This window comes from Schistocerca serialis, chromosome 10, assembly GCF_023864345.2.
Source record: "Schistocerca serialis cubense isolate TAMUIC-IGC-003099 chromosome 10, iqSchSeri2.2, whole genome shotgun sequence".
NCBI lineage: Eukaryota > Metazoa > Arthropoda > Insecta > Orthoptera > Acrididae > Schistocerca > Schistocerca serialis.
In genome coordinates, this window is record NC_064647.1 from 58,974,193 (window position 1) to 58,999,205 (window position 25,013).

The window sequence follows — 25,013 nt, forward strand, 5'->3', positions numbered from 1 at the left end:
AGGTGACGGGTACGTAAGCGTCCTATCTAATCACCTGCTTCCATTCATGTCCACTGTGCATTCCGACGGACTTTGGAAATTCCAGCAGGCCAGTGCGATACCCCACATCTGGAATTGCTACGGAGTGGCTCCGGGAATACTCTTCTGAGTTTAAACACTTCCGCTGGCCATCAAACTCCCCAGAAATGAACATTATTGAGCATGTCTGGCATGCCTTGCAACGTGCTGTTCAGAAGAGATCTCCACCCCGTCGTACTCTTCCGGATTTATGGACAGCTCTGCAGGATTCATGATGTCATTTGAGTCCACCAGTACTTCAGACATTAGTCGAGTCCATGCCGCCGGCCGGAGTGGCCGAGCGGTTCTAGGCGCTACAGTCTGGAACCGCGCGACCAGTGGGGTCGCAGGTTCGAATCCTGCCTCGGGCATGGATGTTTGTGATGTCCTTAGGTTAGTTAGGTTTAAGTAGTTCTAAGTTCTAGGGGACTGATTACCTCAGAAGTTAAGTCCCATAGTGCTCATTCGAGTCCATGCCACGTCGTGTTGCGGCACTTCTGCGTGCTCGCTGGGGACCTACACGATATTAGGCATACCTGCCAGTTTCTTTAGCTCCTCAGCGCATATATATTTTTACACAACCGATCGATATATATCGATATGAAAACATCAATATCTAGCGCTGATATTTTCATTTTATATTATATTATTCACGGTTTTCGGAAAATATTTGAAGCTGCTCTTCTGAAACCGCAGTAGGATGTAATTTTACTTTCACTGTATGAAGAGAGTCTTATTACTTTTTGAGTTTTCATAACGTCCAATATTTTCTTTGTGTGGAGCAAGTATATGTGGCACAAAAGGAGAACTACGATTGCACTGGGGTATGGTGGTCTGAATAGAATGTGAAGGTGAGAAGAAACTGTATATCAGTTGGGTTAAAAAATAGTTTTTAACGTAACTAGTGTGCTATTTCTTCACATCGACATTCTTAGAAACAGTTGCTGAAAGTAATTTAAAAAAAAATCTAAGTGACAAGATTGGTCGTTTCGTTTGGCGGAGATGTGTGATGGGAAATCCTGACGTTATTGCCGCTCGACGCTACCAACAGAAACTTCAACGTTCAGCCTCAGCACGCAATTTTGACACTATAACTGCTAGGTCGCTGGAGTTTGCAGAAATGGGAAACGGGGAAGTCGACACGAGGTGTTCTGGACAAACCCGATATGTGACAAAACCAAACGGTGGACCCATCAGACGTCTTTTACCTTGCCACTAACATGCACTTACCATTGTTAGCAAAGTGGTTATCGTCAAGCGTGAACGTGCATCGTATTCCTTTCAATTCTCGCTCTACAGGGAATAGAGAGCAGGCACGCTGCTAGCTTCTTGATTTACAGAATATCTAATAATAAATCAATAAAATATACAGATCCAAAACCTGCAGTATATTTACAGTGTGTAGCCGATCTTTTTATAGGGAGATACGTCGGTACTTCTTACGCCTATATATTGATGCTTTTTTGATAAATCAAGAGCCGATAAAATCTTTTAAAATATCGATATATCGGAACCCTATATTTTTAAAAATACCAGCAGTCCTACTTCCAGTGTTTTGGAGAGGCGCAGAGCAGTTACTCCCGTCTTCATCGTGTGGGAAGCCATCGCGTCTGATTTCACATCACGGCTGTTACTGATTAAGAGAACTGTGACGTCACAACGGTAAGTCACGGACATCCTACGTCATCACATGTTAACTTTCATGCGGCAGTATCGTGGTGCCAGTTTTCAAGAAAACAATGCCAGACCACACGTGCCATGTATCTCTACGAGTTGTCTGCGTGGTGCTGGGGTAATCCCGTGGCCAGCAAGCTCTTCAGTTCTGTCAACAGTAGGACTTGTTTGGGATCAGGTCGGACGCCAGCTCCCTCCCAGGATATCAAGGAACGACCGCAACAGCTGTGGGCCCGCATTCTTCAAGAGAGGATACGACGCCCCTTTCTGACGCCCTCACCCGTCGAAGCAACGCATACCTCAGGAAAAGAGGGAGGCGCAACGTAACACTAATAAGTGGACTCATACTGCCAAGTTTTTTTTTTTGTAAATATGAAAATATTCTTTGAAGTATTTTAATACTCGTATATTTGTGAACCCCCCCATGAACCATGGACCTTGCCGTTGGTGGGGAGGCTTGCGTGCCTCAGCGATACAGATATCCGTACCGTAGGTGCAACCACAACGGAGGGGTATCTGTTGAGAGGCCAGACAAACGTGTGGTTCCTGAAGAGGGGCAGCAGCCTTTTCAGTAGTTCCAAGGGCAACAGTCTGGATGATCGACTGATCTGGCCTTGTAACAATAACCAAAACGGCCTTGCTGTGCTGGTACTGCGAACGGCTGAAAGCAAGGGGAAACTACAGCCGTAATTTTTCCCGAGGGCATGCAGCTTTACTGTATGATTACATGACGATGGCGTCCTCTTGGGTAAAATATTCCGGAGGTAAAATAATCCCCCATTCGGATCTCCGGGCGGGGACTACTCAAGAGGACGTCGTTATCAGGAGAAAGAAAACTGGCGTTCTACGGATCGGAGCGTGGAATGTCAGATCCCTTAATCGGGCAGGTAGGTTAGAAAATTTAAAAAGGGAAATGGATAGGTTGAAGTTAGATATAGTGGGAATTAGTGAAGTTCGGTGGCAGGAGGAACAAGACTTCTGGTCAGGTGACTACAGGGTTATAAACACAAAATCAAATGGGGGTAATGCAGGAGTAGGTTTAATAATGAATAGGAAAATAGGAATGCGGGTAAGCTACTACAAACAGCATAGTGAACGCATTATTGTGGCAAAGATAGATACGAAGCCCACACCTACTACAGTAGTACAAGTTTATATGCCAACTAACTCTGCAGATGACGAAGAAATTGAAGAAATGTATGATGAAATAAAAGAAATTATTCAGATTGTGAAGGGAAACGAAAATTTAATAGTCATGGGTGACTGGAATTCGAGTGTAGGAAAAGGGAGAGAAGGAAACATAGTAGGTGAATATGGATTGGGGGACAGAAATGAAAGAGGAAGCCGCCTGGTAGAATTTTGCACAGAGCACAACATAATCATAGCTAACACTTGGTTTAAGAATCATGAAAGAAGGTTGTATACATGGAAGAACCCTGGAGATACTAAAAGGTATCAGATAGATTATATAATGGTAAGACAGAGATTTAGGAACCAGGTTTTAAATTGTAAGACATTTCCAGGGGCAGATGTGGACTCTGACCACAATCTATTGGTTATGACCTGTAGATTAAAACTGAAGAAACTGCAAAAAGGTGGGAATTTAAGGAGATGGGACCTGGATAAACTAAAAGAACCAGAGGTTGTACAGAGATTCAGGGAGAGCATAAGGGAGCAATTGACAGGAATGGGGGAAATAAATACAGTAGAAGAAGAATGGGTAGCTTTGAGGGATGAAGTAGTGACAGCAGCAGAGGATCAAGTAGGTAAAAAGACGAGGGCTAGTAGAAATGCTTGGGTAACAGAAGAAATATTGAATTTAATTGATGAAAGGAGAAAATATAAAAATGCAGTAAGTGAAACAGGCAAAAAGGAATACAAACGTCTCAAAAATGAGATCGACAGGAAGTGCAAAATGGCTAAGCAGGGATGGCTAGAGGACAAATGTAATGATGTAGAGGCCTATCTCACTAGGGGTAAGATAGATACCGCCTACAGGAAAATTAAAGAGACCTTTGGAGATAAGAGAACGACTTGTATGAATATCAAGAGCTCAGATGGAAATCCAGTTCTAAGCAAAGAAGGGAAAGCAGAAAGGTGGAAGGAGTATATAGAGGGGCTATACAAGGCCGATGTACTTGAGGACAATATTATGGAAATGGAAGAGGATGTAGATGAAGATGAAATGGGAGATATGATACTGCGTGAAGAGTTTGACAGAGCCCTGAAAGACCTGAGTCGAAACAAGGCCCCCGGAGTAGACAATATTCCATTGGAACTACTGACGGCCGTGGGAGAGCCAGTCCTGACAAAACTCTACCATCTGGTGAGCAAGATGTATGAAACAGGCGAAATACCCTCAGACTTCAAGAAGAATATAATAATTCCAATCCCAAAGAAAGCAGGTGTTGACAGATGTGAAAATTACCGAACTATCAGCTTAATAAGTCACAGCTGCAAAATACTAACACGAATTCTTTACAGACGAATGGAAAAACTAGTAGAAGCCAACCTCGGGGAAGATCAGTTTGGATTCCGTAGAAACACTGGAACACGTGAAGCAATACTGACCTTACGACTTATCTTAGAAGAAAGATTAAGGAAAGGCAAACCTACGTTTCTAGCATTTGTAGACTTAGAGAAAGCTTTTGACAATGTTGACTGGAATACTCTCTTTCAAATTCTAAAGGTGGCAGGGGTAAAATACAGGGAGCGAAAGGCTATTTACAATTTGTACAGAAACCAGATGGCAGTTATAAGAGTCGAGGGGCATGAAAGGGAAGCAGTGATTGGGAAGGGAGTAAGACAGGGTTGTAGCCTCTCCCCGATGTTGTTCAATCTGTATATTGAGCAAGCAGTAAAGGAAACAAAAGAAAAATTCGGAGTAGGTATTAAAATTCATGGAGAAGAAATAAAAACTTTGAGGTTCGCTGATGACATTGTAATTCTGTCAGAGACAGCAAAGGACTTGGAAGAGCAGTTGAATGGAATGGACAGTGTCTTGAAAGGAGGATATAAGATGAACGTCAACAAAAGCAAAACAAGGATAATGGAATGTAGTCTAATTAAGTCGGGTGATGCTGAGGGAATTAGATTAGGAAATGAGGCACTTAAAGTAGTAAAGGAGTTTTGCTATTTGGGGAGCAAAATAACTGATGATGGTCGAAGTAGAGAGGATATAAAATGTAGGCTGGCAATGGCAAGGAAAGCGTTTCTGAAGAAGAGAAATTTGTTAACATCCAGTATTGATTTAAGTGTCAGGAAGTCATTTCTGAAAGTATTCGTATGGAGTGTAGCCATGTATGGAAGTGAAACATGGACGATAAATAGTTTGGACAAGAAGAGAATAGAAGCTTTCGAAATGTGGTGCTACAGAAGAATGCTAAAGATTAGATGGGTAGATCACATAACTAATGAGGAAGTATTGAATAGGATTGGGGAGAAGAGAAGTTTGTGGCACAACTTGACCAGAAGAAGGGATCGGTTGGTAGGACATGTTCTGAGGCATCAAGGGATCACCAATTTAGTATTGGAGGGCAGCGTGGAGGGTAAAAATCGTGGAGGAAGGCCAAGAGATGAATACACTAAGCAGATTCAGAAGGATGTAGGTTGCAGTAGGTACTGGGAGATGAAAAAGCTTGCACAGGATAGAGTAGCATGGAGAGCTGCATCAAACCAGTCTGAGGACTGAAAGACCACAACAACAACAACATATTTGTGAAGTCAGACGGTAGAATATGCAAAGCTGAGTAATTGAGAAATGTTGACCGAAAAGATCTGAAGCTTATTTGAGATGGAAATACCCTGAAGCGCGAAAGAAACTGGTACAGACATGCGTATTCAAATACAGAGATATGTAAACAAGCAGAATACGGCGCTGCGGTCGGCAACGCCTATATAACACAAGTGTCTGGCGCAGTTGTTAGATCGATCGATGGAACAGAGCATATCCTGGGTAGAGATAAAGTGGGGATTTTTCCTGTACGACTGTTTCACGAGTATGCCGTGAATATCTTGTATCCGGTAAAACAGCAAATCTCTGACATGGCTGCGGCCGGAAAAAGATACTCGTAGAACGGAACCAACGACGACTGAAGAGAATCGTTTAAAGTGTCAGAAGTGCAACCCTTCCGCCAAATTGCTACAGATGTCAATGCTGGGCCATCAACAAGTGTCAACGGAACATAATCGATATGGGCTTTTGGAGCCGAAGGTCCACTCGTGTACCCTTCATGGCTGCACGACACAGCTTTGCACCTTGCCCGAGTCCGTAAACACGGCCATTGGATCGTTGATGACTGGAAACACGTTGCCTGGTCGGACGAGTCTCGTTTCAAATTGTGTCGAGCGGATGGAAGTGTACTGGTATGGAGACAAACTCATGAATGTATGGACCCTGCATGTCAGCTGGGGCCTGTTCCGGCTGGCGGAGGCTCTGTAACGGCGTGGGGATTGTGCAGCTGGAGTTATATGAAACGTCTGATACGCCTAGATATGACTCTGACAGGTGACACATACGTAAGCATCCTGTCTGATCACCTGCATCCATTCACGTTCCGACGGACTTTGGGAATTCCGACAGGACAATTCGACAACTCACACTTCCAGAATTGCTGCCGAGTGGCTCCAGGAACACTCTTCTGAGTTTAATCCCTTCCGCTGGCCACCAAACTCCCCAGACATGAACATGTCTGGGATACCTTGCAACGTGCTGTTCAGAAGAAATCTGCTCTCAATAAACTTACGTACGCTATCTGACTATTTGAGAAAATGAGTTTTTGTTAACTTTTGGCATTGAATGTTGCGTATCTTTGTTAGTTTAGAAAATAATTGCTGTATTATCGTTATTACACTACTAATGACCACTGAATAAAACGCATCTGACTTTATCAGTGAAATGTGTTCAGATCACAGTGTAGCGCTCTCATAAAATATTTCACTCGCATTAAAGCTCTGAACTCTTATTATTCTCGTAAATGACACTCACTGAGCCTGACTCTGAATATGAACTACAGTGAAAATGAAATTATGGCTTACCTGCGCACAATGGGCCCTTCGTCTGCTCTGCAACTTTGTTTTTTATGACTGTCATAATTAAGGTTTGCGGTGTGCAATTCGAGACGGTATTTCATCAATCCTCAAAAATGTTACTCAGCACACAACTCGCGATGTGCAACGCGAGTGTGCATTCAAATAAAACCACGACTGCAAATGAAAAATCGGGTACTAATCTCATTGAAAAACAAATAACTGAATCGACGCTTCAAGTTTTAACTGAGCTTTTTTAAGTCATTGGAACTACTCAACTTTCTACACTTCTCACTCAAGAACTAATTTGCAAAATGTCTCTTTAGCTTTTATCGCTGTAGTGAAAGACAGAACCACATAAAAACCTCTGAACTCCTCCCAAACAGGCCCAACGGTACCGACCAGCCGTCGTGTCATCCTCCGCCCATACGCGTCACGGTAGCTCCCCAGCTTACCTCACGAGGGCCGAGTGCAGCCCGCTTGCCAACAGCGCTCGGCAGACCGGATGGCCACCCATCCAAGTGATAGCCCAGCAGATCTGACGGGAACAGGTGTTACCACTGGGGCGAGGCCCCTGGCTCAGAAGGACATAACTTTACTATAAAAACTTTACAGAAAATCTAAAACGTTAGCATTTTTATAACAATCAGCGTTTTTAAGTAACTGCAAATTAACAAACCACGTTACCTTTAAATGTTTTCTTTTCATACATTATAATAATCCTTCTGCTTAATATCTCTCTTTAAATAGCAAATTACAAAAATTGCTCCAAATAATGCTGCCTCTACTCCAGGCCATGCCAGCTTCCGTCCATTGCAAACCAGGTACATACCAAACAGTTGCTATTAGCACACTTCACTTTACTCTGACAAAGTAAAGCTGACATCTCTGACCAACATCTCTGGTTTCGAACATAGTTCCAAAGTGTTAAATTGTGAAGGCAATGTTAAATCGATATCGCAAGGCTTGAGAACATTTATCAGATTTACAAATTAGGTCATATTTGTGGTCCATGCAATACTCAGAATTATCATAGCAAATAAGACAGCTGCCTTTCAAATAGGTCTCTATTTTACACTAAAGAGTCAAAGAAAGTGGTACACCTGCCTAATGTCGTGTAGGGCCCCTGCGAGAACGCAGAAGAGCCACAACACGACCTGGGATGGACTCGACTAATGTCTGAAGTTGTGCTGGAATCAAATGATGTCATGAATCCTGCAGAGCTGTCCATAAATCCGAAAGAGTTCAAGGGGATGAAGATCTCTTCTGAACAGCACGTTGCAAGGCATCCCAGATATTCCCAATAATGTTCATGTCTGGGGAGTTTGGTGGCCAGTGGAAGTGATTAAACTCATATGAGTGTTCCTGGAGCCGCTCTGTAGCAATTCAGGACGTGGGAGGTGTCGCATTGTCGTGCTAAAATTGCTCAAGTCCGTCGGAATGCACAAAGAAGATGAATGGATGCAGGTGATGAGACAGGATGTTTACGTATGTGTCACCTGTCAGAGTCGTATCTACACGATATCACTCTAACTGCACACGCCAGATGCCATCACAGAGCCTCCACCAGTTTGAACAGTTCTGTACTGCCACGCAGGGTCCATGGGTTCACGAGGTTGTCTCCGTACTCATACACTTGCGTTCGATCGATATAATTTGAAACGAGACTCGTCCGACCAGGCAACATGTTTCCAGTCATCAACAGTCCAATGTCGGTGTTGACATCGGCAGTCCGCAGCTCGTGGTCGTGCGGTAGTGTTCTCGCTTCCCGCGCCCGGGTTCCCGGGTTCGATTCCCGGCGGGGTCAGGGATTTTCTCTGCCTCGTGATGGCTGGGTGCAGTGTGATGTCCTTAGGTTAGTTAGGTTTAAGTAGTTCTAAGTTCTAGGGGACTGATGACCATTGATGTTAAGTCCCATAGTGCTCAGAGCCATTTGAACCATTTTTTTGACATGCCCAGGCGAGGCGTAAAGCTTTGTGTCTTGCAGTCATCAAGGGTACACGAGTGGACCTCCGGCTCCGAAAGCCCATATCGCTGATTTTTCGTTGAGTAGTTCGCACTCTGATACTTGTTGATGGTCCAGCACTGAGTTCATGCAGCAATTTGCGGAAGGGTTGCACTTCTGTTACGTCGAACGATTCTCTTCAGTCGTCGTTGGTCCCAGTCTTGCAGGATCTTTTTCCGACAGCATATATGCAGGAGATTTGGTGTTTTACTGGATTCGTGATATTCCCGATACGCTCGTGAAAGGGCTGTACGAGAAAATCCTCACACCATTGATACCTCGGAGATGCTGTGTCCCATAGCTCGTACGCCGACTATAACACCACGTTCAAACTCACTTCAATCTTGATAACCTAGCATTGTAGCAGCAGTAACCGACCTAACAACTGCGACACACACTTGTTGTCTTATATAGGCGTTGCCGACCGCACTGCTGTACTCTGCCTGTTTACATATCTCTGCATTTGAATACGCATGTCTATAACCAACTTCTGTGGCCTATCAGTGTATAGTCACTGCAATAACATCACATCACTCTGAACGAGTGATGTTCCATTTTCTTTCCATCTATCCTTCTGTTTTCGCGTGTCAGTGTGTCATAAGGGGACCCAAACCGTACTATAGAAAACACATTTCTTGTTTGAAGTTTACGTGGCTGCAGCGTAGATAGCCTGCAGTGTAAATGCGGGACTGTCCTTCATTGTTAAACGAATAAAAGATGCATTTCCCTATTTGCCAACTGCTGAGATTATCCTCTCCCGTCCTTGTGGAGAGCAGTTAGGTGTGCAAAGCCTATCTCGCTTCCTGCCGAGCCGCACACAATAGTGGCCTGCTCGAACAGTCGTGTGTGTGTGTGTGTGTGTGTGTGTGTGTGTGTGTGTGGACAGGAGAGAGTTACGGCAGAGGCAAGGCGGTCGGCGACCGTAGCCTCCTTTCTGCTGGTTGCGCAGTTCAAGGTCACCCCAGCCAGCTCAGTCAAAGACCTGTCGCTGGGCCGGTTGCACGCCCGCGTCTTTCCGGGCGAAGCTAAAAGCAGACAAGTCCGAAAATACGCGACGAGGCAGCAAAGGCATCTCACACGACGTACGGCTGACTCTTGCTACTTCGATCCTCCATATATCGAATTTCTCGATAAATCGGTCCCTACAAAACATGCACATCTACTTATTTCCAACCTTAACTCAGGACAGGACCAGCAATTTGGATAACATGCACTGCAGCGACAAAGAAACTGAGATAGGCACGCGTATTCAAATACAGAGCTATATGAACAGGCAGAATAAGGCGCTGCGGTCGGCAACGCCTATATAAACAAGTGTGTGGTGCAGTTGTTAGATCAGTTACTGCTGCCGCATTCACAGTTTAAGATTTAAGTGAATTTGATGTTATAGTCGGCGCACGAGCGGTGGGGCACAACATTTCCGAGGTAGCGATGAAGCGGGAATTTTCCCGTACGACCACTTCACGAGTGTACCGTAAATATCACGAATCCGGTAAAACATCAACTCTCTGACATCGCTGGGGCTGGAAAAAGATCCTGCAAGAACGGGACCAGCGATGTTTGAAGAGAGTCGTTCAACGTGACAAAAGTGCAACCCTTCCGCAAATTGCTGCCGATTTCATTGCTGGACCATCAACAAGTGTCAGCGTGCTACGGTCGCAGGTTCGAATCCTGCATCGGGCATGGATGTGTGTTATGTCCTTAACGTTTAAGTAGTTCTAAGTGTAGGGGAGTGATGACATCAGATGTTAAATCCCTTAGTGCTTAAAGCCATTTGAACCATTTTGAACCATTCAACATATCATCGGTATGTTCTTTCGGAGCCGAAGGCTCTCTCGTGTACGCTTCATGACCGTATGGCACAAAGGTTTGTGCCTCAGTTGGGGCCGTCAACACCGACATTGAACTGTTGATGACTGTAAACATGTTGCCTGGTCGGACGAGTCTCGTTTCAAATTGTATTGAGTGGATGGACGTGTATGGGTATGAAGACAACCTTTTGAATCCGTGGACCCTGCATGTCATCAGGTGACTGTTCAAGCTGTTGGAGACTCTGTGATATTGTGGGGCGTGTGCAGTTGAAGTGATATGGGACCTCTGATACGTCTAGATACGATTCTGACAAGTGACACGTACGTAGGCATCCTGTCTGATCACCTGCATCCATTCATGTCCATTGTGCATTCCGATTTACTTGAGCAATTCCAGCAGGACTATGCGACACCCCATACGTCCAGAACTGCTGCAGAGTGGCTCCAGGAACACTCTTCTGAGTTTAAACACTTCCGCTGGCCATCAAACTCCCCAGAATGAATATTATTGAGCGTTCCTGGGATGCCTTGCAACGTGCTTTTCAGAAGAGATTTCCCCCCGCCTGGACAGCCCTGTAGGATTCATGGTGTCAGTTCCCTGCAGCACTACTTCAGACGTTAGTCGAGTCCATGGCACGTCGGGTTGCGGCACTTCTGCGTGCTCACAGGGGCCCGACGCGATATTAGGCAGGTGTACCAGTTTATTTGGCTGCTCGACGTAAATTCTTTAGAGTAATGTCTTCACTGTTCCGTTTTATTGCGCTGGTGGCGTGTTGCGAACTGCCGAGTTCATTTTCAAGCCAGGGCTATTAAAGCTGCCCTAATTGTGCTTGGTTGGACGACAGTCAATTCACACATATTTAATACACATAGAGTACATACTTTCAATTGCACTCGATGAATACATCGACATTGTGAAATGGATCTGATATTCCATTGTGACTATGTATTATATGTGTATTACCTATGTGTGAATTGAGAGTTGCCTAACCAAGCACTAGTACTGCAGCTTCAATAGGCCTGGCTTGAAAAGTACTTTTGCAGTTCGAAGCTAATCACCCGCTTAATAAAACGCAACTGTGACGGGATTACAATAAAGAACGTACGTTGGACATATTCAAGAGATCAAGTTGGAGTGTTTTGTTTTACTGAACCTGCTATTATTTTAAGAAAGGTATTACACAAGTGGTTTACTTATTTAGTTTCCATAAACATGTGTATTAATTGTAGCTCGTTATTTTCTGTATGTGATTATTCCTTCTTGTTCGAAGCAATTGGGGATTATTATTGTCGTATGTGTTTGTGAGTGAAATTTTGTGTGGTGCATCCCGGATGTCCCTCCTAAGAGTCGTCTGGCGCATTTTCTCTTATTTTTGGACAGGTGTTAGCAATTTCGTTTTTGGAATTTGTTGCTGGAGTGAGTCCAAACAAATGCTGCTCATCACGTCTTTAAAGCGACACTCAGAGTCGACGGAACTGGAACAACTATGCTGAGGTTCTCTAGCTGTATTGGAAGAGCACTGCAGCACCGAACGAAACGGGGGATTGTGCCTGACGTCCAGGCATGCGTGCTTTAATCAAATGAAACCTTTTCAAGAGACCTTCCCAAGTCTCTAAATCTATGATGTAGATAAGCAGACCGGAGCGACGAATGAACCCAGATCTAGGAGATACACGGACCACTACGCCACCTGCTACAGTGGCTCTGCACAAATGCACGGACTATCCCAGCACGCCTTGCTCCTCAATCCAACTTACCACTCACCCTTCACCTGATTTGCTATTTACACTAAACCCGAACAGCATTGCAGACTTGTGTAGTCCATGCATTTGTTCAAAGCCAGTGCGCCAGTGTGGCGTGTTTGTTATCGGATGTCCCTATTGAGCAGGAGATCCTGGTTTGAATCCCGACCTTGGAACAAATTTTCACACTGGACTCGCATTCGGGAGGACGATGATTCAATCCCGCGTCCGGCGATCGTGATTTAGGTTTTCCGTGATTTCCCTAAATCGTCCCAGGCAAATGCCGGGATGGTTACTCTGAAAGAGCACGGCCGATTTCCTTCCCCGTCCTTCCCTAATCCGATGACACCGATGACCTCGCTGTCTGGTCTCCTCCCCACAACACTTTACTTGTCACTTCAGTCGCGGTACATACACGGTGACACTTACTGAGCTATACGAAAAAAAAAACAACATAAATTAGTTACAAACTACGGTGTAACACAATTTATTCAACATGTAAACGTCACTACAGATTTTCCGAATTAAGTTATGACGTGTTCGATATGACTGCCATCATTGACTATGATGTGACGCAGGCGAACAGCGAAATTCTGCATGGCTCGCTGAAGTGTCGGAACGTCAATGCTGTCGGTGAGCTCCTGAATGGCTGATTTCAGCTCAGCAACGGTTTTGGAGTTATTGCTGTACACCTTCTCTTTAATACAGCGCCACAAAAAGGATTCGCATGTGTTTGGATTTAGCCGAGTGGTCTAAGGCGCTGCAGTCATGGACTGTGCGGCTGGTCCCGGCGGAGCTTCGAGTCCTCCCTCGAGCATGGGTGTGTATGTGTTTCTCCTTAGGATAATTTAGTTTAAGTAGTGTGTAAGCTTAGGGACTGATGCCCTTAGCAGTTAAGTCCCATAAGATTTCACACACATTTGAACATTTGAAGTACTGGTTATTCTTCTTGTGTTACTGTCGCTGTTAATATACATCGATAAAACTAATACCGAACTAGTCTAATGTGGGACTGTTCTGTCGAATGGCACGTAAGATGCAAGTTTCAATCATTCTACAGTGTCCAGTCACATTAGTGTGATCACCTGTCACAAGATTGAATTTCCAGCGCGGACTGCTGCGAAACGTCAGGAAGAGAGTCAGTAGGTTCAGCAAGGCACCGGCGGGGATGTAGACCCTTGCCAACTCTGGCGCTGTGGCCAGCTGCGCTACGTTTCTCAGTTCAGGATCCATTCCACGTGCAGCCCGATCAAGGGGCTCCTACAGATCCTCGATTGGGGTTAAATCTGGGGAGTTTGATAACCAGGGGAGTGTGGTAAACTCATGCTGGTGCTCTTCGAATCATGCACGTACTTTGCGACATGTCCGACACTTTGCGTTGTCCTGCTGGTAGGTGCCATCACAATGAGGAAAAGCAAACTGCATGTAGGCGTGGACGAGGCCCGCCCAGTTAGCCGAGTGGTCTAACTCACGGCTTTTCGGAGCGGGTAGGAGCGCCCGGTCCCCGATACAAATCTGCCCGGTGGACTTGTGTGGAGGTCCAGTGAGCTGGCCAGTCTGTGGATGGTTTTTAGGCGGTTTTACGTCTGCCTCGGTGAATGCAGGCTCGTTCCCCTTATTCTGCCTCAGTTACACTATCTCGGGGATTGCTGCGCAAACAAGTTCTCCACATACGCGTACACCGCCATTACTCTACCATGCAAACATAGGGGTTACATTCGTCTGTTGTTGTGGTCTTCAGTCCTGAGACTGGTTTGATGCAGCTCTCCATGCTACTCTATCCTGTGCAAGCTTCTTGATCTCCCAGTACCTACTGCAACCTACATCCTTCTGAATCTGCTTAGTGTATTCATCTCTTCGTCTCCCTCTACGATTTTTACCCTCCACGCTGCCCTCCAATACTAAATTGGTGATCCCTTGATGCCTCAGAATATTTCATACCAAACGATCCCTTCTTCTAGTCAAGTTATGCCACAAACTCCTCTTCTCCCCAATTCTATTCAATACTTCCTCATTAGTTATGTGATCTACCCATCCAATCTTCAGCATTCTTATGTAGCACCACATTTCGAAAGCTTCTATTCTCTTCTTGTCTAAATTATTTATCGTCCATGTTTCACTTCCATACATGGCTACACTCCATACAAATACTTTCAGAAACGACTTCCTGACACTTAAATCTATACTCGATGTTAACAAATTTCTCTTCTACAGGAACGTTTTCCTTGCCATTGGCAGTCTACATTTTATATCCTCTCTACTTCGACCATCATCAGTTATTTTGCTCCCCAAATAGCAAAACTCCTTTACTACTTTAGGTGTCTCATTTCTTAATCTAATTCCCTCCGCATCACCCGATTTAATTCGACTACATTCCATCATCCTCGTTTTTCTTTTGTTGATGTTCATCTTATACCCTCCTTTCAAGACACTTTCCATTCCGTTCAACTGCTCGTCCAAGTCCTTTGCTGTCTCTGACAGAATTACAATGTCATCGGCGAACAGTAAAGTTTTCATTTCTTCTCCATGGATTTTAATACCTACTCTGAATTTTTCTTTTGTTTCCTTTATTGCTTCGTCAGTATACAGATTGAATAACATCGGGGAGAGGCTAAAACCCTGTCTCACTCCCTTCCCAACCACTGCTTCCCTTTAATGCCCCTCGACTCTTATAACTGCCACCTGATTTCTGTACAAATTGTAAATAGCTTTCCGCTCCCTGTATTTTACCCCTGCCACCTTCAGAAGTTGAAAGGGAGTTTTCCAATCAACATTGTCAAAAGCTTTCTCTAAGTCTACAAATGCTAGAAACGTAGGTTTGCCTTTTCTTAATCTAGCTTCTAAGATAAGTCGTAGGGTCAGTATTGCCTCACGTGTTCCAATATTTCTACGGAATCCAAACTGGTCTTCCCTGAGGTTGGCATCTACCAGTTTTTCCATTCGTCTGTATAGAATTGGCGTTAGTTTTTTTGCAGCTGTGACTTATTAAACTGATAGTTCGGTAATTTTCACATCTGTCAACACATGCTTTCTTTCGGATTGGAATTATTATAGTCTTCTTGAAGTGTAAGAGTATTTCGCCTGTCTCATACGTTTTGCTCACCAGATGTTAGAGTTTTGTCAGGATTGGCTCTCCCAAGGCAATCAGTAGTTCTGATGGAATGTTGTCTACTCCTGGGGCCTTGTTTCGACTTAGGTCTTTCAGTGCTCTGTCAAACTCTTCATGCAGTATCATATCTCCCATTTCATCTTCATCTACATCCTCTTCCATTTCCATAATATCGCCCTCAACTACCTCACCTTTGTGTAGACTCTCTATATACTCCTTGCATTTTTCTGCTTTCCCTTCTTTGCTTATAACTGGGTTTCCATCTGAGATCTTGATATTCATACAAGCGGTTCTCTTTTCTCTCTAATTTTCCTGTAGGTAGTACCTATCTTACCCCTAATGAGATAAACCTCTACATCCTTACATTTGTTCTCTAGCCATGCCTCCTTAGCCATTTTGCATTTCCTGTCGATCTCATTTTTGAGACGTTTGTATTCCTTTTTGCCTGCTTCGTTTACTGCATTTTTATATTTTCTCTTTTCATCAATTAAGTTCAATATTTTTCTGTCACCCAAGGATTTCTATTAGTCCTCGTCTTTTCGCCTACTTGATCCTCTGCTGCCTTCATTACTTCACTACGGTCGCAGGTTCGAATGCTGCCTCGGGCATGGATGTGTGTGATGTCCTTAGGTTAGTTAGGTTTAAGTAGTTCTAAGTTCTAGGGGACTGATGACCACAGATGTTAAGTCCGATAATGCTCAGAGCCATTTGAACCATTTTTTTCATTACTTCATCCCTCAAAGCTACCCATTCTTCTTCTACCGCATTTCGTTCCCCCATTCGTGAGAATCGTTCCCTTATGCTCTCCCTGAAACACTCCACAACCTCTGGTTTTGTCAGTTTATCCAGGTCCCATCTCCTTAAATACCCACCTTTTTGCAGTTTCGTCTAGTATGAGAAATTTTCTGGGGAGTTGGGGGGAGGGGGGGGGGGCCGAACCTCACAATAACCCTGAGTTCGGTGTGGGGCGGCGGAGGGGTGAAGTGGACTGCGGCAGTCGTCGTGAGGTTGTGGACCACTGCGGCTGCGGCGGGGACGGAGCCTCTCCGCTGTTTTTCGGTCACCGGTCAACATACAACATACAACAATGGTGGACGAGGTCCCGAACGATAGGTGCATACTTGTACTGATCCGTTGTGCCTTCCAGGATGGCGAGATTACCCACGGAATGCCACGAAGACGTTCTCCAGACCGTAACACTCCCTCCTCTAGGCTGGAACCTTCCGACGGTTATTGCGGGTTTTTTGCCTTAAGACATTTCACACCGTACACGCCAACAGCCATCTGTCGGATGGAGCACAACATGTGACTCATTTGAAAAGGCCACCTGTCGCCACGTAACTGACGCCTAATTGCGGTATTGGCTTGTAAAAGCCAGTGTTCGTTGTTGATGAATAGCAGTAAGCGTGGGTCCTGCAGGGGGCCATACGCAGCAAGGTTCGCCGAACGATCACTAAGGAGACACTGCTGACACGATCTTGTTTCATCTGGGTGGTTAGCTGCTCAACAGTTGCACGTCTATTCCCCCACACACATCTCCACAGCCGCCGTTCACCCCTGTGATCTGTGGCCTCTGGTGCACCACAGTTGAGTTGGGGCATCGGTTTTGGATCACGGTTCAAATGGTTCAAATGGCTCTAAGCACTATGGGACTTAACATCTGAGGCCATCACTCCCCTAGACTTAGAACTAAGTAAACCTTACTAACCTAAGGATATCACACACATCCATGCCCGAGGCAGGATTCGAACCTGTGAGTGTAGCAGCTGTGTGGTTCGGGACTGAAGTGCCTGAAACCTCTCGGACATAGCGGCCGGCTTTGGATCGTGCCATTTTGCCATGAACGGTATGCTTTAAGCCACCACGGCGGAAGAACAGTTTACAAAACTTAGCTGTTTCGAAAATGCTTCCATCCTCGCCGCGAGAGCCAACGATCGTGCCCCTTTGGTCGGCAGATAAATCGCTGTTTCCACGTTGTGACAACGATTTCACTGTTTGCCGCGTCTCCCCGACGCGTTGTATGTACTTTCCGCTGCTAGTGCTGACATCTGCCGCCCGCCTCTGAGAGGTTACTGCACGTCGACGTCGAACATAGGGGGCAGTCACGTTAATGTGGCTGCTCCGTTTACTTGGAAAAGAGCACAGGTAGTCCCAGTCTTCAAGAAGGTTCGTCGAGCAGATGCGCAAAACTATAGACCTATATCTCTGACGTCGATCTGTTGTAGAATTTTAGAACATGTTTTTTGCTCGAGTATCATGTCGTTTTTGGAAACCCAGAATCTACTCTGTAGGAATCAACATGGATTCCGGAAACAGCGATCGTGTGAGACCCAACTCGCTTTATTTGTTCATGAGACCCAGAAAACATTAGATACAGGCTCCCAGGTAGATGCTATTTTCCTTGACTTCTGGAAGGCGTTCGATACAGTTCCGCACTGTCGCCTGATAAACAAAGTAAGAGCCTGCGGAATACCAGACCAGCTGTGTGGCTGGATTGAAGAGTTTTTAGCAAACAGAATACAGCATGTTGTTATCAATGGAGAGACGTCTACAGACGTTAAAGTAACCTCTGGCGTGCCACAGGGGAGTGTTATAGGACCATTGCTTTGCACAATATATATAAATGACCTAGTAGATAGTGTCGGAAGTTCCATGCGGCTTTTCGCAGATGATGCTGTAGTATACAGAGAAGTTGCAGTAGCGAAATGCAGGAAGATCTGCAGCGGATAGGCACTTAGTGCAGGGGATGGCAACTGACCATTAACACAGACAAATGTAATGTATTGCGAATACATAGAAATAAGGATCCTTTATTGTATGATTATATGATAGCGGAACAAACACTGGTAGCAGTTACTTGTGTAAAATATCTGGGAGTATGCGTGCGGAACGATTTGAAGTGGAATGATCATATAAAATTAGTTGTTGGTAAGGCGGGTACCAGGTTGAGATTCATTGGGAGAGTCCTTAGAAAATGTAGTCCATCAACAAAGGAGGTGGCTTAAAAAACACTCGTTCGACCTATACTTGAGTATTGCTCATCAGTGTGGGATCCGTACCAGATCGGGTTGACGGAGGAGATAGAGAAGATCCAAAGAAAGAGCGGCGCGTTTCGTCGCAGGGTTATTTGGTAACCGTGATAGAGTTACGGAGATGTTTAGCAAACTCAAGTGGCAGACTCTGCAAGTGAGGCGCTCTGCATCGCGGTGTAGCTTGCTGTCCAGGTTTCGAGAGGGTGCGTTTCTGGATGAGGTATCGAATATATTGCTTCCCCCTACTTATACCTCCCGAGGAGATCACGAATATAAAATTAGAGAGATTCGAGCGCGCACGGAGGCTTTCAGACAGTCGTTCTTCCCGCGAATCACGCGCGACTGGAACAGAAAAGGGAGGTAATGATAGTGGCACGTAAAGTGCCCTCCGCCACACACCGTTGGGTGGCTTGCGGAGTATAAATGTAGATGTAGATGTAACTGGAAAGAAAACCGAGTATTCCCATCGACGCTGGACGTTGCATTAAAGACGTGATGAGCTGTATTTGTTTGGGTTGTCTCCTGCTACAAATTACAAATATTTGCCGAAACACCAGAGGGAATGCGCATGGCGACTCTTGTATATCAGTGAGAGTAAAGTTTTGTCAATCAGTATGCATGTGACACGATACGTATCTAATATGTTCCACGATGCCGCGCATGGAAACGTGATTTCCCGGTACTCATACCTTGGGTTCTATTGGTGACTGAAAGGTGGGGTCAAGTGGTTTGGAAAGCCCTTGGGCTAGGGACCATTTGCGTACCCAGCAGAGGGATGGCCTTAGTGGCACTCCCCTACAGTATAGAGTCGAAGTATGAATATTACACACTTCACCCTGCTTAGGCAAATGGGTCAAATCGGTTGATTCTTCTTGGATTTAATGTGGTCTACGGTGGGCTTTATGGTAGTTCCTCGGAAAACTATATTTTCGCAGTCACCAGCAGACCAAACTGCAGCCGAGGATTCCAAGACCGCTGTGCACAGTAAATGGCTGAAATTTTTACGATGCATTCCTAAGATACCGTTGTCAAAAAACTTTGAAATTTTTTTAAGTATCTTTATTCGTTTCTGAGACAGAGTTTTCCCACGCATAAAATATGCACTTAAAATCCGAGGCGCAAAGGAAACTATTTTGTAATATGACAGAACAAGGATAAACATGCTGTAAAGTGACTTCGTTGAATAAAGTCTTATCGGTTTTCAAGCCATGTCAACTCTAATATAATTGTCCAGCTCTGCCATGGTCATCAGTAGTAAAACTAGTGACTGGTTCTTTTTTTATAGTAATTTGATTCACCTGCCCCATGGGCAGGGGAAGGCTGGCAGCAGCACAGTCCACCGCTCTTCAGCCAAATGGTTTTACAAACTATATGAAATCGCAAATGGGAACGATTACAGAAAAAGGTGGGACAAAAGGGAGACATAAAAGAACAATAAATGGAGATTATGGGAGTTAAAATATACACTAATACGGGGACATGCACAGAAGGACAGTTAAAAAGTCGACATAAAGTTAAAAGAACACAGCTGGCAATTCGTGAGCACTTAAAATCACAGGAGTCAAACACAGGTTAAAAGTCGGCCACAGAATAAAAATCACACAGAGCGAGACACTTAAAAAACAAAACCACTGGAAACGACAGAAACACTTACAGAGAATAAAAACCGCTGGTAGGAACCTGCCGAGGGACTGGAGGTCGGATAGGAGGGGGTAAGGGGGCGGGAGGAAGAGGAATAGGAGGGCAAGGGGCGCACGAAGAGGCAGGCGATGGACAGGAGGGAAGACAGGAGGGAGAGCAGAGACACAGAAGGGGAGCACGGGGTGGGAGGGGGTGGAGGAGGGGGAAAGCCACTCAGGGGAAGGGAGGGGAACGAGAGGCGGCACTGAGCAGCAGGGAGGAGGAAGGTGGGATTATAGTTGATAGGAGGGGAGGGGTAGGAGTTGGAAGTTGCGTTGGAAAACAAGGTGGAGGGTGCGGAGATGGAGACGGGCGACACGGTAAAGACGCGGCAACAGGCTGGGGGTGGGGAAGAAGGGGGATACCAGGGGGTGTGGGGGATCGAGGCGGCCGACAGTATAGAGGGTGAGGATGTGCTCGAGAAAAAGGAGAAGGTGGGGGAAGGGGATGATGTCGTAGAGGATGCGTGTGGGGGAGAGAAGGCGGATACGGAGGGCGAGGCAGAGCACCTGGCGTCCTATCATTTGAGACAGGACTGGCACTATTCCCAGCTTATATATCTAGGATTACAGCTTCTGGTACCAATCAGAGAGGGCCGAACCGTCGCGTGCGCAGAAGGTGAGCCGGGCAGCTCGTAGCAGCTCCGGCCCGCTTCGGAGCCGATTGACGTCGGGTGGGGCGAGGGTCCGGCGCCACGTCTGAGAGCGCCGCTCCTTCCTCCCCACAAGCGTTAAAACGTCCGCCGCTGCTTTCTTCTGACATTCAAAGCCCGCCACCACGCCCTACCCAGTGGGCACCTCTAGTCTCTCTTGAGATTGTTGCTGTTCATTCTAATCTCAGCCGCCTGTTTTATAATGGAGTCGCAGTGTGTTGACACACAAGCCAAGATTCCTGTGTTCTCAAACTGTTTTTGAGGCAATGCTCAGCTATGTCCAGGTTGTCGAGCTCCCTGTGCTTAATACGTTTCTTCTATTCCGCACAGCGCTCTGCAACTGTGCGAATTGTCTGGCCTGCACAGATGCTGCCGCACTCGCAACGTACACCGTACACGCATGGCGCACGAAGAGGTACCTTGGGGGCGAGCCGAAACACTGGTCTGAATCCATGTCTCTGCAGTAGACGTCCTAACGTGCTGCTCGTTGCCACACTGCATGGCGGGAAAGCCACCGGCTTGGCTTCTTCTCCCGATTCACAAGGCGTCCTTCTACATTGACATCTGAAAACGTTTGCAATGTTTTGCTGTAGCCATTCTCCCTGAACACGTGTCTCAAGTACTGCAACTCAGACTGTAGGTGGCCGTCGTCAGAAACAACTTTGGCTCTGTGTATTAACGTGTTCGGGACCGGTTTCTCGTGTACAGGGTGGTGAAAACTACCGGCGTTCAATCATCAGTCAGCGTGCGTCGGTTTCCTGTGCAATGAATGACCGAACCGGCCTCCTGCCTTCCGCTCAACTGAAACATCTGGCAACGGTAGCTCCTCCATCTCGATGGTAAATTTAATGTTGGGATGGATAGCTTTAATGTGATCCACGAGCTGCTACAGTGTATTTTCACGGTGAGGCCATATCAGGAAGGTGTCATCGACGTACCTGCGGAAGCAAGACGACGTAACAGTGCAGAGTTCAGAGCCTGCTCCTCGAAGAGCTCCATGAAGAAATTGGCGACTGGGGGAAGCCAGTGGTGAGCCCATCATAGTATTCATCGCGTTACAAGAAATACTCCCAGGACGCAAGTGACTCCGTTATCATCTAGGAGCACCATGTGTAATACTGAAGCATTCGCAAAATTTTTTGCACTTAAAATTCGGCTCTTAGATCTAAAATTTGTTTTACGGTATTGGTGTCAGTTGCGAGTGCGGCAGCATCTATACAGGCCAGACAATTCGCACAATGGCAGAGCGTCGTGCCGAGCACAAGAAACGTAATCAGCACAGGGAGCTCGCAACCTGGATATAGCTGAGAATTGTCTCAAAAATGGTCACAAAATACATTTTGAGAACACAAGTATCTTGTCTCATGCGTCAACGTACTGGGACTCCATTGTAAAAGACGCGGCTGAGATTAGATTTCAATTTCACATAAGTAAACTATCTAAATTTTGCTGTGCAATACTTCTCTTCTCAAATGTTCACAGGTCCTGCTACTGCAGGGAAAATGCTCCTATTCGACCACAAGAATTGCCAATACATTCCTGTCTGAAAAGTGCGGTAGCAGCTGCCTCATTGTACCTTTCTTGGCACCTAAAAATTTTCTCAAAAATTTTGGCATATAAACATATTCGCGCCGTTTTATTCTGAGAGAGAAGAAGACAGTAGGAGTGGCAAAGAGACTTTAAAGTAATAAATACTGGATGGTGGTTGACAGTGGTCGTGTTATACAAAGAGCGAATGACAGTAAGAGAGGAAGAGAGGGAGACAATGGCGGTGGAACATAGCTGACAGTGACAGAACAGTGCTAGGAAAAGAGGGATGGAGACAGTGCCAGGAGGAGAGGAATAAGGAGAAAGGCGAAGTGATAATCAGAAACAGAGTGGATGACAATGGCAACGGGGAAGAGAGAGAGAGTGACAGTGAGAAAGCAGCAGTAGGTAGGAATGAATGAGATATTACCGGTAAGAGAGAGAGCAAGAGGGAGATACTGACAGTGAAGGAACACAATAGTAGTAGGACGGAACGAAGGGAACTGTGACTGTGATACAGGAGACAGTGACAGAGAAACTTTGGAAATTTGTGGTAAGGTCTTATGGGACGAAACTGCTAAAGTCATCGGTCCCTAAGCTTACACACTACTTAATCTAACTTACGCTAAGGACGACACACGCAACCATGCTCAAAAAAAAATGTGGTAAGGTCTTATGGGACCAAACTGCAGAGGTCATCGGTCCCTAAGCTACTTAATCTGACACACACACACACACACACACACACACACACACACACACACACACACATACACACACACACACACGCTCACACCCATGCCCGAAGGAGGACTCGAACCTCCGATGGGTGAAGTGACAGAGAGATACAATGACAGTGAGGTAGGCTGAATGAGGGAATGAGAAAGGCCAACTGGGAGTCGATGGGTATGAGCTACTTACAGCGATGGACTGGTGAGTGTGAATGAGCCACAGTTAGCATGATGATGATGATGATGGTGATGTTTGGTTTGTGGGACGCTCAACTGCGCGGTTATCAGCGCCCATACAAATTCCCAATCTTTGCTCAGTCGAAACTCGCCACTTTCACGAATGATGATGAATATGCTTCTCCAGTCTGGTACAGATCATCTCATGCCAGACAAGTAGACATTGCTCTCAACGAAACCTACAGGTTGATCACAGGTAAGCTCTACTGCCTAGCTGGAATAGCACCATCATGGGTACGCAGAACAGTTGCTGCCAACAAGGAGAGACTGAAAGTGGGACAGGACAGTGCCCATCCACTGCACGGCTGAGATCGCGAAAGAGCTTCCTGAGAACATCCGAGAAGTTCACCATTTCACCAGGGAAGGCAAGGCTGGAGTTATGGAAGAAGTCGACGGCTCACCTGCAGACGCCAGAAGCTGAAGAACTACCACCTGGACACAACGAGAGCTGCCTGGTGTGGAAATCTTTAAACAGATTACGATCAGGAGTTGGACAATCCAAAGACAACCTGAAGAGATGGGGCTTCATAACAGAAGATACGTCCTGTGATTGTGGACAAGAACAAACCACAAGCCACATGCTCCAGTGCCTTTTGTGCCCTACATCCTGCACGAAGACTGATCTCCTGCAAGCCACTCCAAGCGCCTTGGAGGTTGCTAAGTACTGTGCACATGTAATATAAATGCAATTTGTGTATATATATGTACATATTTATTGATGTGTATGGCTACTGTAAATTTGTGTGTTTCCGATTCGAGAATAATAATAATGAAATGATGAGGACAACACAAATACCCAGTCATCTTGAGGCAGGTGATCACAGTTAGGGGATGTTATAGGAAGAGGAAGTCAGTTGCATGTTAAAAATTTCTGGGAGATTTTCAAAGGTGCTGGGTGAGGTAGAATGAGGCAGCTGGTACTCCACTTTTCAGTCAGAGTCTTTTGAATGAACAGGAACTTATTCACGTTTATTGGGCTCCGATAGAAGTATTTTGCCGCTGGTAAGTGGCTGCCTGATATTGGTAGAGGAGGATTGGTCGGAATGTATCGTAAAGGTGAGTGGAGCAGTGCTCTAGTTGTCCCTACCTGCGTGTGCTGCGGCGTGGTGTCGCACTTCTCGCCCTGGCGGCAGCCGCCCCCGGCCAGCAGCTGCGCCGCCGTCGCCCCGCCGCCCCCGTCCCGCCTGCGCTCCGCCTCCGGAGGCGGCGGCGCTGCGTCTTCTTCTGCAGCCTCTGGACGGATGTGCACCAGCGGCCGGTACGGCGCGGGGATGCGGAAGGCCCGGGCGCCGCGACGCCCGTCGGCGGGCTCCAGGGAGGGGGCGAGGCCCGAGGGGGCGTGGTCCGGGGGGGCGTGGTCCGCTCTCAACGTCGACGCGCCCACCGCGGCCAACACAAACAGTGCCAGCACCGCTACCATCTGCATCACGAATCACATTGCGTTACAACAAGTATACAGCCCCACCAATGAGCTTATTTACAAATTGGCGTTACATCATCCTGTCTCACTAAGAGGATGCAGGGGTCGAATAAAGAGTTATGCCGTATTTTAGCGAAAGTTGAGGAATATTCCCTGTCGATCAGTTTGGCTTTTGGAAAGGTAAAGGCGCCAGAGAGGCGGCTCTACTGTACTTGGAAATGGGCACCTTGCTATTTGGGGAGCAAAATAACTGATGATGGTCGAAGTAGAGAGGATATAAAATGTAGACTGGCAATGGCAAGGAAAG

General features: G+C 46.1%; 1 protein-coding gene across 1 annotated transcript in view; it reads right to left on the reverse strand.

The window, feature by feature from the left end:
* LOC126425242 (uncharacterized) overlaps nucleotides 1-24,712 on the reverse strand; it is a 93,518-nt gene extending 68,806 nt beyond the window's left edge. Inside the window, exons 1-2 of the mRNA XM_050088203.1 lie at nucleotides 24,536-24,712; nucleotides 24,374-24,451 (exon numbers count right to left, since the gene is read on the reverse strand). Of these exons, the coding sequence (XP_049944160.1) occupies nucleotides 24,374-24,451; nucleotides 24,536-24,712 (255 nt within the window). The remainder of the gene's footprint in view (nucleotides 1-24,373; nucleotides 24,452-24,535) is intronic.
* Nucleotides 24,713-25,013: the final 301 nt, after the last annotated feature.